The 16,318-nt window shown below is 37.9% G+C and overlaps 1 protein-coding gene across 3 annotated transcripts in view; it reads right to left on the reverse strand.

Annotated features, from left to right (window-relative positions):
• The window catches only part of RPS6KB1 (ribosomal protein S6 kinase B1), a 35,949-nt gene extending 20,697 nt beyond the window's left edge, over positions 1 to 15,252 (reverse strand). For 2 of the 3 annotated variants that reach the window (XM_080825715.1, XM_080825717.1), the window contains exons 1-4: positions 15,044 to 15,252; positions 7,680 to 7,729; positions 6,551 to 6,671; positions 4,691 to 4,759 (exon numbers count right to left, since the gene is read on the reverse strand). In XM_080825715.1, coding sequence (XP_080681841.1) covers positions 4,691 to 4,759; positions 6,551 to 6,671; positions 7,680 to 7,729; positions 15,044 to 15,184 — 381 coding nt within the window. In that variant the 5' untranslated portion in view covers positions 15,185 to 15,252. Of the gene's footprint in view, positions 1 to 4,690; positions 4,760 to 6,550; positions 6,672 to 7,679; positions 7,730 to 14,406; positions 14,513 to 15,043 lie in introns of those variants that run through there. The other variant, XM_080825716.1, reaches the window with a different exon arrangement.
• Positions 15,253 to 16,318: the final 1,066 nt, after the last annotated feature.

Here is a 16,318-nt window from a genome sequence, read left to right on the forward strand (position 1 = left end):
ATCCCAGGGTCCTGGGATCGAGCCCCACATCGAGCAGGGAGCCTGCCTCTCCATCTCCTTCTACCTAACACTCTCCCTGCTTGTGCCCTCTTTATCTCTCTCTATCAAATAAATAAATAAAATCTTTAAAAAAAGAGAGAGAGAGAGAAATAGCTGATGAATACTTAGGGTCCAAATGATTTGGGTACTATGAATTTATCCTAGCAGCAATCTATAAGCTTGTGTGATTTCTGCCAGCAATGCTCAGTAGCTGAGATAAAAGAATAAAGGAGTATTAACTGAACTATTAGGAGTAGGACTTTCCTAAACATAAGGTCAATGGGACTAGCAAGAACTAAAACAGCAGATCATGCTGATTAGACCAGATTCAGAATAAAGTGAAATAAGAAGCTTTAGCCAAAAAATAAGAAATAAGAGCTTTAGCCAAAAAAACCCTAAACGGTCAAAGAACTAAAAGGTTGAGAGCCAAAGACCAAGCATTGTGAGAATAAAGAAGTGAGAAAGTTATTGTTCTATTATAGTCCAACACTTCAGAGGTGGAGAATACAGCCATGGGGGCTGGCAAAGTGGAATGGAGGTGAAAGCTGATAGCATTGAGATCAGGGAATTAGAAGGCTGGGCTACTGATTACTTATTTAATATAAGGACAGCAAAGATATACAGGATGACAAGGCTGAGAAGTGAGAAAAAAGAATGATAAATACTGAGGGAGGTTTCAACTTCAAAGTAGAAAGGATTTTGACCACAAGATAGAAAAAAAAATTGTAAGAATAAGCTTAACAGTTCTTCCCTTGAATTATATGGTAAGCAGAGTTAGAGGGAGAGACCACATTTGCCTCAAATGCTAAATCCTAGTATCTAGCATAATGCCTGGCACATTACCAGTTCTCAACTGATTCAATAAAAGAAGGAATGAAACAAGTATGACCAATCTGTTAACTACAAGCCTTTAGCCAAACAGTCTAACATTTACAGTGTGGGCTAAACTAATGCCATGGGCAACAGTACTTTGCTTCCAGGGTACATCTTTGTTGCAACTGGTAGGAAACAGAGTCTTTTCCTCAACATTCCACCCTGAGAAAATACCCAAGTAGTACCATTCCTGTAAAAAAAAATCCCAGAAGAACTGAAAAATTCAGACAAACTGTCCAGATGTAAACACCATTTAAGATAAAGAGACATGTGGTTCTACTCTGATTTCATCTTCAAGGCTGGAAAAAGACATGTTCTTACCACATACAGAGTTCAAGAGGGTTAATAATAATAAAATCAGAATAAAGAAGCTCGAAGGCAGCATACCGTCACCTTATCTAGTTAGGAATTAAAATTCTGGACTTAACCCTAGCACCTCTTCACTTTCATTATTTATACTGTGAGCTTGTTTTCAGGGACAGCAAGGAAAACATGAAACAGCATCTGACTCTCTAGCCACGCTTGGGGAAAGAAAAACCCTGAGACTGGGAGGGAGTGGTAACTAAGCACATGGAGAGGCAAGCAAGTTAGGTCTTAGATACCTGGGGCCAAAAAGGAGGTCTAACATTTAGCAATAATTAAGTCTATGGATTTCCCAATATACTGTGCCTATCCACCATAAGTGGAAAAACAACACCCTCTTCTTTTCATTTAAGATGCCCATGCCAGAAACATATTTAACTCAAGACAGAATTGTGACCAATTATGGTCAGCCTTGATTATAAAATATATCAAAAGGAGTAAATTAACCTAAGAATCTTGACCAGTATTTCTTTCAACATTTCTAGGACAAGCATTATTATATTATCTCCATCATTAATCTCAAATGATTCCAATGGGAAAGCCAGACAGCAGATTAATACCGACTTATTGATACAGAGAGTGAAGTTCAGAATATCTAAACTGCTTCTTTTAAGACAATCACCAAGGGTGACTTCAGCTGGCTCAGTCAGAACAGCATGTGACTCTTAATCCCGGGTCATGAGTTCAAGCCCCACCTTGGGTGTAGAGATTACTTGAATAAACAAACAAATTTAAAAAAAAAAAGACAATCACCAATAAAGTTGTGGTCATATTTGTTCCTCAGCTTTTAAATTAATAAGTCATGTATATTGCTTAAGTAAAAATTAGGAAGATAAAGACTGAAGTATTACAAACCCTGTAATTTTTGTTAAAAGTCGTTTTGTCTTTTAATACAGTTTTCTACTAAGACTTGTTTTAAGACAGTGTGATCTTTTCAGAAATTAATCCCAAACAAAAAGAACAAGAAACCAAACACACATAACCCATTTTCAATAAAACTAGGAAATGCATTTAACTCCACACCTCAGGAGGTGAAGAAAACAGAGTGGGATAAAGCAATGGTACATGACTCAGTGGAGTAGAATATGATCAAACCTAAATGCCTGCATAAAGAACTCAAAAGAAGTTGATTCCATCTATAGAACCCTAGTAGGTTCAAAAATTGGAGACAAAAATAAAAAGCAAGCAAGAAAAAAAAAGTCATTAGGGACTGCAGAAGGTAGAGGACTAAAAATAGGTAGATTACTAGCACTTGGAAAGGTGTACTCTCCAAGAAAAAAAAAAAGTGAAATATCAGATACAGAGTGAAGTGCTAAAGTAAAAACTTGACTTCAGTGAAGGTCTGCATATTGGAAGGTTAAGATCTTCGTCTCTTCTCTCCCATCCAGCTCCAGCATGCTTTTTCTATGCAAAAGAATAGAGGATCTTTGTCAGCACCAACTGACTACAGACAATGATATTTGGAGGTTCTCAGTCAATTGCCAGCTAACCACATGCCTTCCTACACAGATGGAACTTCTGATCAGCTTTTCAGAGTTTCACTCTTAAATATGAACAATCAGTAAAGGACACCAGGCATCTAAAGAAGGCCTTTGACATGGAAGAAAGAGACTAAATCAAACTTAAAGAAAACAGGAACTTAGAAAAGAGATCTAATGCCTTAAAAAAAAGGACATTTCAAAGAATTATCATTAATACCCTCAGAGGAATAAGATAAGATAATGTACAAAAAACAGTTGCTATAAAAAGAAAAAGTCAGTTAAGTGTCTGCCTTCAGCTTGGGTTATGACCTCAGGGTCCTGAGACCAAGCCCCATGTCAGGCTCCCTGCTCGGCTAAGAGTCTGCTTCTCCCTCTCCCTCTGATACTCTGTCCCACTTGTGCTCCATAGAAAATCTTTTTTAAAAAATAAATAAATAAAAGAAAAAGAAAAAATGGCAAAGGTCTGGGGAACCACAAATATTATAGCTTAAAAAAACCAGTAAAAGGATTAGAAAACAAATTTCTAGAAAAATCTCAGAAAGTAAACAAAAAGACAAAGAAGCAAACAAATGGAAAAGATAAGAAAAATAGATGATCAGTCCAGGAGGTCCAATATCCAACTAACTATAAATCCAAGAAGAGAAAATAGTAGAGGGGGAAATTACCAGAGATCATATAAGAAAACTTCCCACAGATTGAAGGATTGGAACTCTCAAGATTCAAAGAATAAAAATAAAATAATAAGGATCAAAGGAAGATAAATACACCACTGTAGAAAATTTAGAACAGAAACTAAAGAAAATTTTAGATATCTTAAAAGAAAAATAGATCTCTAGGGACACCTGTGTCGCTCAGTGTATTAAGTGTCTGCCTTTGGCTCAGGTCATGATCCCAGGGTCCTGGAACTGAATCCCACATCTGGCTCCTTGCTCAGCCGGGAACCTGCTTTTCCCTCTGCCTGCCCCTCCCCCTGCTTGTGCTCTCTCCCCCAGCCCTGACAAATAAATAAATAAAATATTTTCTTTTTTAAAGACGTTAAATATACAAATAAATAAATAAATAAGAAAAATAGATCTCTAAAGAAATGGGAATTGGGGGTGCCTGGGGGGCTCAGACAGTTAAGTGTCTGCCTTTGGCTCAGGAAGCCACTGGCAGATGGTCACCACAAGAGGGAACAAGGGAATAAACTAAGATAAAGGAAGATATGGGATCCAGGACACAAAGAATCCAACACTGATGGAGCCAAGGGATTCCAAGGATTGTGACCAAAGTCCAATAATGGCAGCAATGCCTCCAGAGCTACCAATACAGACAGGAATGGGGGACAGAAGGTTTTGATGGGATATCTACAGGAAAATAAATGGAACTGATAGACAACCTAGTAAGTGGGACCATAGAACATTGACCTAAACAGAGTTGTTGGAAGGCATGAGAAGACAACAGTAGACTCAATGAAAATGAAGCAAAATCAGAATATGGGGAGAAGGGAGGAAGAAGTGAAAGAGAATGGAGTGGAAATCAATACATATTTCTAAAACTGCTGTATTAAGTGACAGCAGAACATGCCTATTACTTAGAAATGGAGACCAGAACAAAGAGCTAAAAGAGTTACCTCAGAGGAAAATTAAAAGAGCTCTCTTCTCCATGTTCACTAAGCAGAAAACACGAATACCAATAATGAAACATACCTCACATTCTAAGAGGACTTGAGTATTGTGTTAGAAATAGATTTTCGTGACTGAGAATTTTAGGCCAAAATGTGGATTTTATAGCAATTAACAATAAAGTTGGGGAGGGACGCCTGGCTGGTTCAGTGGAGCATGCAATTCTTGATCTCAGGGTCATGGAGTTCACCCCCTATGCTGGGCATGGAGCTACTTTAAAAAAAAAAAAAAAAAAAAGGAAAAAGGACCAAAAAGGAGGGAAGGAATCACCTTTTTAAGCACCTTCATGGCAAATATTTTCCCAGTATTTGCTCCTGTTACTTTTCGTACTTGAAAAACCTGGATAAAAAATAAAAAAGTGTTTGTTACTAAAAGCTAAACTAGGCTAGTCACACTCCCTTAATTCCTATTTATAGGAAACACATACAACAGTTTATATTCTTATAAAAACTAGTAACACAAAGACTGTGCAAAAATGATAAGCTGAAAGAGCAGACTATATTAAAGCTTTAGTAATGAAATCTGCGAAACATGGGACTGTTCTATTTGGTCTGCTGACATCTAGTGGCAAAGTTGGTCAGTGATCATCTAATAATGAGCAATCTATATAACTTCACACACAAAATCCAAGTTTGCTTGGAAAAAGCTATAATCAGGGTTCCCAGAGGCAGAATACCAAAAGTAAAAATTATAAAATATTTTGTAAATTTCTTCTAGGAATGCCACTGTTCTTGCTTCACATAAAACTTTAATAATAGTTGACAGGAATTACTGTTTACTTATTCCTTAAAATGGCTAACTATATAAAAGTTTATCATGCAATAGCTAAAACAATGTGAGACTCAAAGTGCATGTGTTCCACATTCAAGATGATTAGAACAAATCAGAATGTGTCCTTAAGCCTAAGAAGAAACTACAAATGTCATGCAATGAAAAAAATAACACTACATAGTAGCATAAATAGTTCTTAAACTTAACTACTAAAATGTTATCCAAATTCTATCTTTTGATAAAGAATAGCTAGGTATAAATTTTCTTGGGCAGCACACATAAAGGTAAGGTCATATGTTAGAAAGACGTGGGCAAAATATTAAGCTAAGCAGTTATCTTCCTTTTTCTTCTCCCTTCTTTTATTCTTCAGCTTCCCTAACTCTAAAGCTCCAAATACTGCAAGTCAAAGAAAACCAATTCAGATTTAGATCTCAGTAACAGTTAACAATATGCCATGCCCATTAAAAGTAAGGAATGGTTTGTTTTTTAAGAGGATACCTATAGAGGATACCCTTTAACCAAAAGAAGGAAGGATTCCTCTAATAACAGACTTTGGGGACGCCTGGGTGGCTCAGTTGGTTAGGCGGCTGCCTTTGGCTCCGGTCATGATCCCAGGGTCTTGGGATCCAGTCCCGCATCGGGCTCATTGCTCGGCAGGGAGCCTGCTCCTCCCTCTGCCTCTGCCTGCCTCTCTTCCTGTGCTCACTCTCTCTGACAAATGAATAAATTAAAAAAAAAAAAAAAAGAACAGCTGAATGTGAAGTCCAGGAACTCAGTAACCATAGCAACCTTTAAAAAATAATAATAATAATAATAACAGACTTTGACTGGCAAAGTTGTCTATTTATTTATTCAACAAATATTGACTGAGTGCCTATTATGTGTCAGTCTTTTATGTTTATGTTGAGAGGAAGAGAACTTCTGTACATCCTTCAAATAATATCAGGTTAAGCGATCATATCCTTTGCTGATAGCTAACAAAGACTAAAGAGGACTGCTGAACGAGTATATACAGGGCGGGGAGTGGGGGTATGGGGGGTAGGGAACAAAAAAATGAAACAAGATGGGACTAGGGAGGGAGACAAACCATAAGAGATTCTTAATCTCACAAAACAAACTGAGGGTTGCTGGGGGTGGGGGAGTAGGGACAGGGTGGCTGGGTTATGGACATTGGGGAGGGTATGTGCTATGGTGAGTGCTGTGAAATGTGTAAGCCTGATGATTCACAGACCTGTACCCCTGGGGCAAATAATACATTATATGTTAATAAAAATTAAAACAAAAAATTAACCTATCCCCCCACCAAAAATTAACCTACCCAAGACAGACAACAGCTCTTATTTCAAAAATACTTCCTACCTTTCCATAGCCCCCTTTACCAAGTACCCGAAGTAGCTCAAAACATTCTGGTCTGATTTTTTCTGGCCCTCTGTTCACACTAGTTTCCGAAATTTCAAATTTCTCACAATGTTCCATGCCACTGAGAAGAAAAGTAAAACCAAAAGTAAATTCTCAAAAAGTTAAATTATCTTCAGTTTACTATAATTTAATCCAAATAAGTAAAAAGGAAAAGGTACATAACAACAAATTTACTATCTGGACTCTCAATAAACTAATGATTCAATGACAAGGTAAGTCAAGATTAGGATGACTTGATAATTGCTTATCTGCTTGTTTACAGAATATGCTACTTATTTTTTGAAACACCAAGCACCCCCAAACTAAGATAAATTAGAACAAGTTTATTGAGCAAGTTGACAAAGGAAAAAAGTCTTCTGACTATTCATATTTAGTTCATGCAAAATGTCTATGAGACTAGGTGTTATCCAACTTCATTTAGCAACTTCAGAAAATCTGGGAACTTTGTAAAAGTACCTGATTAGTTCAAGTCTTTATGCTACAAAAATTCCTGCTAATAGAATGTATCTACGCACCTTTCCATATCTACTATTAGCTTGCTTTAAAGACTCCAAAAGTGGCATTTAAGTGGCAATTTTTCCCTTCAATGCTTTTTATATGAGAGATCTTGGTCTACCCCCAACGCATGGTTTTTACTTAAGGTTAGGGTATAGAGCAGATTAATCACCATTTTCACTTAACAGAGTTTGCCTAAGATGGCTTGAGATCTCTGTATGAATGACATATTACAAGCAAAACAAAAAACCTTTGACTTTGAAGGCATTTCTAAAAATTTTATTTTTAAGTAAGGAAAGTTGACTCTATTAACCTAGTAAAAATTTCTAACCCATTCAGACTCATATTCAGTCTAGTGTAAATCAGACTGAATATCTTTCTCTTAAAATCTATATATGATCTCAAAACCTAGATATATTACTATATTAGAGCTAAACTCAATAAACCAAGTTTACATATATGACTAGATAATTAAGAATAGATTACTGGAATCACATGATGGCTACAAACTAGAACTGATAAAACCTACTTGTAAAGAAAGACAGCACAATGAAATCTTTTCATATAAACTTACAGTTCATATGGTCCAACTCCCCCATGGTCCATGCTTTCATTTAACTGACCCTGAAAAATATGTTAAAGTTGTAAAAATAAATAATCTCATAAACATAAAATCAAAATATGTAATGCTTCACCTTACTACTAAAAGAGAAATGAATGAAATAAACCAGCTTAAAAATTCTCTATACTTTAATAACAGGCAAATGTCATGATGAACAAAATAAGGTACACAGTACCACAGGGATTTCACTTTCAGTTTTCTATGACAGTTACGCTACTGATGCTACCCAATAATGATCTACAAAAAAAAACTGGATGATAGCTCCTTTAAAAATTACATTTATTCAAAAGATAAATTTTGTGTATCGTGAAACTAAAGACACCAGATTTTAAGTATGAATTACTAAATCAAATTATTTACATAAAGTGCTATTCTGATATGATTCTGATACATAAGGCTAACATAACATGTAACTACAACCTAACTAAGCCTATAGTAACCACAACCAGTCCAAGACACTGTACTGTATGATGTGGCTGATCAAAGCAAAATAATTAAGCATCACCCTCAAATTGTCAAGAGTCACGTTGGCCAAACATTTATTCTGACCACAGTATAGATCTAAATAAAAGACATTCCAAGTTCATGGATCTGACGACTTAATACTGTTTAAGATGGTTATACTAACCAAACTGGTATATAGGTTCAACACAATCCTATCAAAATCCCAGGTTTCTTCCTTACAGAAATTGACAAGCTGACTATAGAATTCATACAGAAATGCAAGGGACCCAAAATAGCTAGAACAATCTTGAAAAAAGGAGAACAAAGTTGGAGAAATGACATTTCCTTATTTTAAAATATATTTACAACAAAGCAATACCAACGAAGGCAATGAGGTACTGGGATAAGGACAGACATATAGATCAATGAAATAGAAATGAGTCCAGAAATAAACCCTTACATTATGGTCAACTAATTTTTGACAACGAAGACAAGAAAATTCAATGGGAAAGAGACAGTCTTTCAATAAATGGTGCTGGAACATTTGGATATCCACATGCAAAAAAATTACTTCAGTTCCCTACTTCACACCATATTCCACCACACTAAAAAATTAACTTAAAATTCATGCCTGGCTAGCACAGTTGGTTGGATGTCAGACTCTTGGTTTCTGCTCTGGTAGTTATCTCAGGGTTGTGGATTGAGCCCTACATCAGGCTCCACACTTAGCATGGAGTCTGCTTGGGATTCTCTCTCCTTCTCCCTCTGTACCTTCCCATTGATGTACATACTCTCTCTCAAATAAATAAGTAAACCTTTAAAAAAAACTGATCACAGGCCTAAACATAACAGCTAAAACTACAAAACTCCTACAAGAAACCTAGAGTAATTCTTCATGATCTTGGGATAGGCAATGATTTCTTAAGACACATCACCAAGGGCGCCTGAGTGGCTCAGTCAATTAAGCATCTGCCTTTGCTTAGTCATGATCTCAGGGTCCTGGGATAGAGCTCCACGTCAGGCTCCCTGCTCAGCAGGAAGTCCGCCTGTCTCTCTGTCCCTGTTCCCACTTGTGCGTGCGTGTGTGTGCGCGTGCGCGCGCTCTCTCTCTCAGTCACTCTCTCTCTCTCTCAAATAAATAAATAAAATCTTTAGAAAAGACATATCACCAAAAGCACAAATGATTCAAGAAAAAAAAAACCAATAAACTGGACTTATTCAAAATGTAAAACTTTTGCACTTCAAAAGTTAAGAAAGTGAAAAGAAAACCCACAGAGTAAGAATATATAAAGAACTTCTACATCTCAAAAATTTAAAAATAACCCAATTTTTAAAAAGTATATTAGAATCTGAACAGGTATTTCTCCAAACAAGATACACAAATGGTCAATAAGCACTGAAAAGATGTTCAACATCATCAGCCATTACAGAAATGCAAATGCAAATCAAAATCACACTGCGATAACCCTTCATATCCACCAGGATGGCTATAATTAAAAAGACAGAAAAGTAAGTTGAGCAAGAAGCAGAGAAATTAGAACACTGGTAAACTACTGTCAGGAATATAAAATGGTACAACCTCTTTAATAGTTTGGCAGTTTCTTGAAAAATTAAACATAGACTTAACATATAACCCTGCAAATCTACTCACAGTTATCTACCCAAGAGAAATAAAAATATATGTTCCATAAAGAGTTGGGTACAAATGTTCTTAGCAGCATTATTCACAACAGTCAAAAACTGGAACAACTGCAATGAGTATCAACTGGTGAACTCATAAATAAAATGTGGTTGACACATACAATGGAACACAACTTGTTTCTATGTACATACTATGACATAGCTGATCTTCAAAAACGTCATGTTAAGTGAAAGAAGCCAGACACAAAAGTCCACATACTGAATGATTCAATTTATATGGAATGTCCAGAAAAAGCAAATTTACAGAGATGGAAAGTAGACCACTGGTTACCTAGGCATAGAGGTGGCAACAGTGACTCTAAATGGGCCCAGTTTCTTTTAAGGTGATAAAAATGTTTTAAAACTAAATTGCAGTGGTGGTTGTACAACTCTATAAATATACTAAAAGTCACAGAATAGCCAAAAAAAAAAAACTTGGCAGTAGAAATTCAGTTATGGATATTATAAAATATAGCTTTAAAATAAGTATTCTTGAACACAGTCTGGTTATGAGTCTTTCAATTTATACAAAAGGATATCCCTTAATTGGGCTCTCAATAATGATGTTTTTTTAAGTGCTGAATCACTAAATTGTATACCTAAAACTAGTATTACACTGTAGGCTGACTTACTGGAATTTAAGTACTTTTTAAAAACAGTAAGTTTTTAAGTTTTTATTGAACATTTTAGAATAAAATAAAAAATGTTTAGTTGAACATATCTTCCTTCAAAGGTACCAGTACACATACAAGCTACACAAAGAAAACTGATGGTATTCTTAAACAAGGGATGCTTAAATGCCCCCCCAAAACTATAAGTTTTCAGCCAAAATTTACTCATGGTGTGAACAAGTCAGGATGAAGGCTAATACTAGGGATGTATGTTTCAAAGATAGACTGAGCTAAATGGATGGGGCAATATCAAGGGGAAAAAAATTCTTGCAGTTCCAACTTGATACAGTTTCTTTTTTTGGTCTCCAGTGTTAAAGGTTTTTTTGGTCTCCAGTGCTTCACATATGAAGGCTTTACTTTAAAGACAAAAGACTAACTTCTCTCAGATATGATAAAAGTAGTAATACGTAATTGTTTCTACTTTAATGTTAGTTTTACTTAATTTTAAATTAAAGACCACAGGGTAGTTAACATTAAACCATGATTTTGAAGCCACCTAGAAAGATATGGCCTGCGGCTATATTTCATTTCCGAAACCAGCCAGGCCTGTATTACCACCTCCATCTGTGTTTATAACTTCCTACCGTTACCTTCTGGAGCAGAAGCATTTGAGGCACAATGCTTTTCTGTGGCCCACGTGACCTTTAGAAAAGTCTCACGCCTGAAGCATCAGGCTAACATTATATAATACATAGACAACTCTTTCATAGGAAACTTTTCAGTTAGATTTTTTTTTCCTCCGCTTTAAGCTTTATGACTTATGACTTAATGCTTTTCTTCATGTGCTACTATGATTGACAACATGAATCCTGCTCACCTAAGGTACTATTCAAGGTATGTTTCAAACCAACCACCACTATTTCCCAAGTTTTAAGTTAAAATTGTATATTAATTCAACTTAATATGCCTAAAATCCCAATCAAAGAGAGAACATTTCATAAAAATGTAAATAAGTTGTTACACAATGGGTGCAATATCCTTAATCGAGATATCCATTATACGGTTTATCCACTTGCCTGCTTGTCACAGACATTTCATTATAAAATAAGATTCAGTAAATCAATGAATTGGGAGAAAAGGAGTAAACCTTGCTCAAAATCTTGAGCTACTTAAAACTGCTTTATAATGCCTATTATAATGCAGGATAACTACTGATGCTTTTCTATAATTTTTCGTAACATTGAATATTTGTTTTAGCACTTTATTTTTCAAAGCACTAAAAAATTTTTAACTTTTTGCTCAATAAAAATCTGACATCCCAATTTGAAACTCATGCAGTAAGCTTCTGTGACTACTTCAAATTTTGAATTAGTAGAGTAAAAATTAAGGATTAGTACTGTTTTTGTGTCTCCATAGAAAACAGAAGTTTACAACATCTTCATAATCTAATGAAAATCTCTAGAGGAAAACTTTCCCTTAGTTTCAACTCACTCTCCCCAAATTATACCATCACCAGTGAAAAACAAACAAAAAAGATCCAAACCCACCCATCCAGCCCCCTCCCAAAAAACAGTCTTACCCATTGTTTTTTAATATAGTCTTTTGAGGTATTCAATCAGGGTCTTTTCTTAGTTAAGAGACATTCAACTTTATCCATAAATGCTTTCATTTACTGTCCTCATGAGGACATCCTTTACTCACTGAAGAATTAACTCCGCTGTATAAACATATATATTAGCTAATAAAAATTTAGTCAGTGTAACATATCTAAAAAGGCATGTATCTCTAACTAGGACCAATAATTTAAAAAATCCTACAGTTTCAAAAATGCAGCACCTCTGGTATAACTGCATTTATCAAGTCTCTAGGCAAAAACGAGGGTAAACTTGGAATGTTTGGTTTTTTGACAGTGAGTAAGACTGACAAGCTGTATTTCCATGAACAAGCTAACTGCTTAATATGCCAGAATATTTTAAGAGGACAATATTTTATATACTTTAACTCACATAATCCTCATCTTACAGAGAAGAAAAAAGTGTCAGATTAAGCAATTTATTCTAAGTCATACAGTCAGGGGCACCTGGGTGGCTCAGTCAGTTAAGCGTCTGCCTTTAGCTCAGGTCAGGATCCCAGAGTCCTGGGATAGAGCCCCATATCGGGCTCCCTGCTTGGCGGGGAGCCTGCTTCTCCCTCTCCCTCTGTCTGGTGCTCTGCCTGCTTGTGCTGTCTCTCTCTCTCAAATAAGTAAAATCTTAAAAAAAAAAAAAAAGTCACACAGTCAGTGACAATGCCGAGAGGGATTTGAATTAACTTCTGACCCACCACAAAGAGGTACAGAATGAACAAGACAAGTAAATGCAATGAAGAAGCTGTGCAATGAAGCCTGCAGGCTGAATGGAATCAGAAGACACTACTAGTTAACTACTAGTTATCTATGTAGTCTTGAGCAATCACCTCTCTGGTTTATGCCTCAGTTTCCTTGCTATACAATGACGAAGTGGGGCTTCTCTGAGATCAATGTTTTAAAAGCTTGTGTACTAAGTGTTGCATATTCACGACTACCCATATTTTCCAATATTCTAAACTTCTCTTGTTTTTCAGAATTTTTATATTTTGTTTTAGAGAAACCTGGATGTCACTGCATTTCCTCAAGTGGCCAACCCAATCCCATTCTCAACTCTTTTCACTTGTCCACCTTGAGGAATCTCTTGGAATAACACATTCAAAAGAAATATTTTCAACTCCAAAAGCATTGCTAAGTAAGATATATTCTACTGAAGGCTCTTCCTCAAAATCCTCTTCACCTTTGCTTTTCCTCCAAAGTTCCCCTCCCCAGGGTAGTGGTCATATTTCTTTCTCTTTCATATTTCTACCAATTTCTCTGCCCTCCTCTTCCACACTCTCTCAAAACCTGTTTGCTCGTACCCAACAAAATGAATGTACAGGAGCAGGCCAAAATACATCTCAAGGAGATCCCAGTTCATAACAGAAATCTTAATACAGTGTTTTTCTTTCAACTGCTTTAACATCTCCTGAATTACCCAGTTTTCTCCCTTGCCCCGCTCCAAAGCCGCTGCCATATGGAGCCAATATAATTAATGAGAGTATGCAATACATAGTGAAAGTAATTCCATATCTGTTTCAAATTGTACGTAGTGTATCAGGTATTAAGAGGCTACCTGGAATTCTGCAGGCAAACATACTAAAAAGTATACAACTCAATACCCACCTTACAAATTGTGATTTTTATTTAAACTCATTTCATTATGAAAAGACAATATTATTTCAGCCCACTTAGTTTCTTACAATGTTCAAAGCTCTTTTTTTTTATAGCATCTCAATCTTTTGGCAACAAGCAGGGCACAACTTACTTTCCAGAAGAGGAAAATCAGGTGAGGAAAAGGGAAGTCTCTTACATAGAGCAAATATCTGACACCAGTCCTTAACTCATGTGCTCACCTAGACAGTGGGATTTAAAATCTAAATTATCATGAGGTTACCACGGATGATCATTTGCCCAGAATCAGTGACTTAGTAGGACAACAGTATTTTTGAACTTCAAGTGCAATTTGTGATTTTTCAATAACTTTATCTTGAAAAAAGAATGGTATTACATAAAGAATAACAAGCTATTAAGACAGCAAAGGTAAAACCAAGCTATGCATTAGGAAAAAACAATTCTAAATTTAGTACCCTAAATTACAGCAAGGAAAGCCCTCACACCACCATTCACAAGTCTCAGTTCAAGCAATTTATTTTTGGCAAGCCAAATCACAGCTGTCAACGCTGGGTTTTTTCCACCCCCAAATTACACAAAGTATTTTGAAAAAATGTAGACATCTTCAAATAGGGGAAAAGTTACAAATGCCGTGTGCCATTATAAATGCTTTAAAAAAAAAGTCACACGGAAGAGGGTGTTTAAAAAAAAAAGCAAACAAACAAACCCTGGAAGATGCAGCAGAGCCCCCTTGCTCCCGAAATAAAACTCCTGGTGGCTGTAACAGCAGCGGCAGCGCTACTCCCGACAGAAGTTTTCAGCTGTCACTTCTAACAGCTGAGCGCTTCCTAGGAGAGAAGCGACAGGCCGAGAAGAGAGGTGGTTGTGGGAGGTCTGAAGATTTAATACTTGAAAACTTACACTCGAAGGGAAACCCTTCCGCACTTCACCTGCACTTAAGGGACACCCAGAAAGCGCAGTCCCCCTCCCCCCCACACACACGCGCTTACACCACTCGCGCCCCGCCACACTCAAGTTCAACAGCTCGAGGAATCGACCACGCGCCCTTTCTCGTTCCCTCCACAAATAGACTGCTCCGGGCTGCGCTGATCTGGGGCTACAGGCGCGACCTGCGGCTACAGGCGCGACCTGCACCTGCGAGCCCCGAAGCGGCCTCACACCTAGGGCCAAGTCCGCCCCACCCGCTCCCCTGCCTCGGACCGCGCGGCGCCTACGCTGCTCCTGGAAACTACTCGCGCCCCCTCTCCCCCGGGTCTCCGAGCTCTCCGACGCGCCGGGCTTCCAGGGCCCGCGCCGCCGCCCCGGCCCTGTCACCTCGGGCCCCCCGGTACCCCGGGCCTCACCCCCTCTTCCAGCTCATCCTCAGAGCCCGCGTCCTCTGGCTGGTCCAGGTCTATGTCAAATACTCCTGCCATGTCCTCAGCTTCCCTGTCTCGGAAGTCCGGCGCTGGGTAAAAGCCGTCCCGCCTCCGTCGTCGCCTCATGGGCCCGGACCCGCCGCAGCCACCGCCGCCGCTGCCGCCATCACCGGCTGCTTGGGCTCAGTGCGTCTGCGCCTAGGCCCTAGACTGGCTCCTCAAGTTCAGCGCTAGAGCATGCGTACAAGGTTGTGTGAAGCCGAACTGTGGGCAATGAACATGCGTAGAGCTATCGCCTGGAGCCAGGTACTGGCAGAAACATGCGCAGAACCCCGACCGAAGCCGCTTGAGGTAGCTAGATCATGCGCATTGTCGGCTAAAGCGTTTGATGGACAATGAGCATGCGTACCTAGTCTGAAGTTGATAAATTGAAATTGAACATGCGTAATTAACCTTTCTGAATTAAAAAAAAAAAAACAACAAAACTCTTCGTCTGTGAACATGCGCATTCGTCCTCCGTAGTTTTTTTTTTGTTAATTGAAAGTGAGCATGCGCATGATGAGGGGGTTGGCTCTCTGAAGTTTGAACAGGAGGGAAACGGCTGGTTCTGGGTCTATCAGTGAGTGGGGTTTACGGGGAGCTCCTCGGGCTAGCGGAGAAAGGGAGAAACTTGGTTTTGCTATTCTATTTCAGTGGCCTTGTGAAAGTCACATAACCTTTCAGAGTCTCAGTTTCCTTATCTATTAAATGAGAATACCTAGTTTGCAGGATTATTGGAAAACTGTAAGTACAGTCTGGATCGAAAGCCACTGTTCTTTCCAGTGCTGCAAAGACCTGGTGTGAGGTCTTTACCAAAAATTCTCTTTTCGTTGTTAAAACTAGTGAAGGCTCGGTCTCCTATTTCATCTAGTCCTCCCTTTCCAAGCTTTGTCTTCCTTGCTCTCTACCTGAGCTAACGCACATATTTCTTGTGTTACTGTAGTTACCAGGCCAGAAGGTGATCGGTAGAGAAAGAAAGTCATTAGTTAAAAGAGAGAAAATTAATGTTAATTAAATGTACAATTGTTGAGCTAACTTCTGTGTTCTGTGTGTCCGTGTAGTTGAAGTTGAACTAGGAATTCCTTCAACTAGCATTCATTTTGTTTTGTTTTGTTTTGTTTTGTTTTAAATGCATGCTTAGGGACACAGTGACTACAAATCAGATTTCAGTAACTATTGAGCTGTCCTTGAATGCATTTGGGTACAGTAAATTCCAAATCC

This window comes from Martes martes (genome assembly GCF_963455335.1).
Source record: "Martes martes genome assembly, chromosome: 16".
Lineage (NCBI taxonomy): Eukaryota > Metazoa > Chordata > Mammalia > Carnivora > Mustelidae > Martes > Martes martes.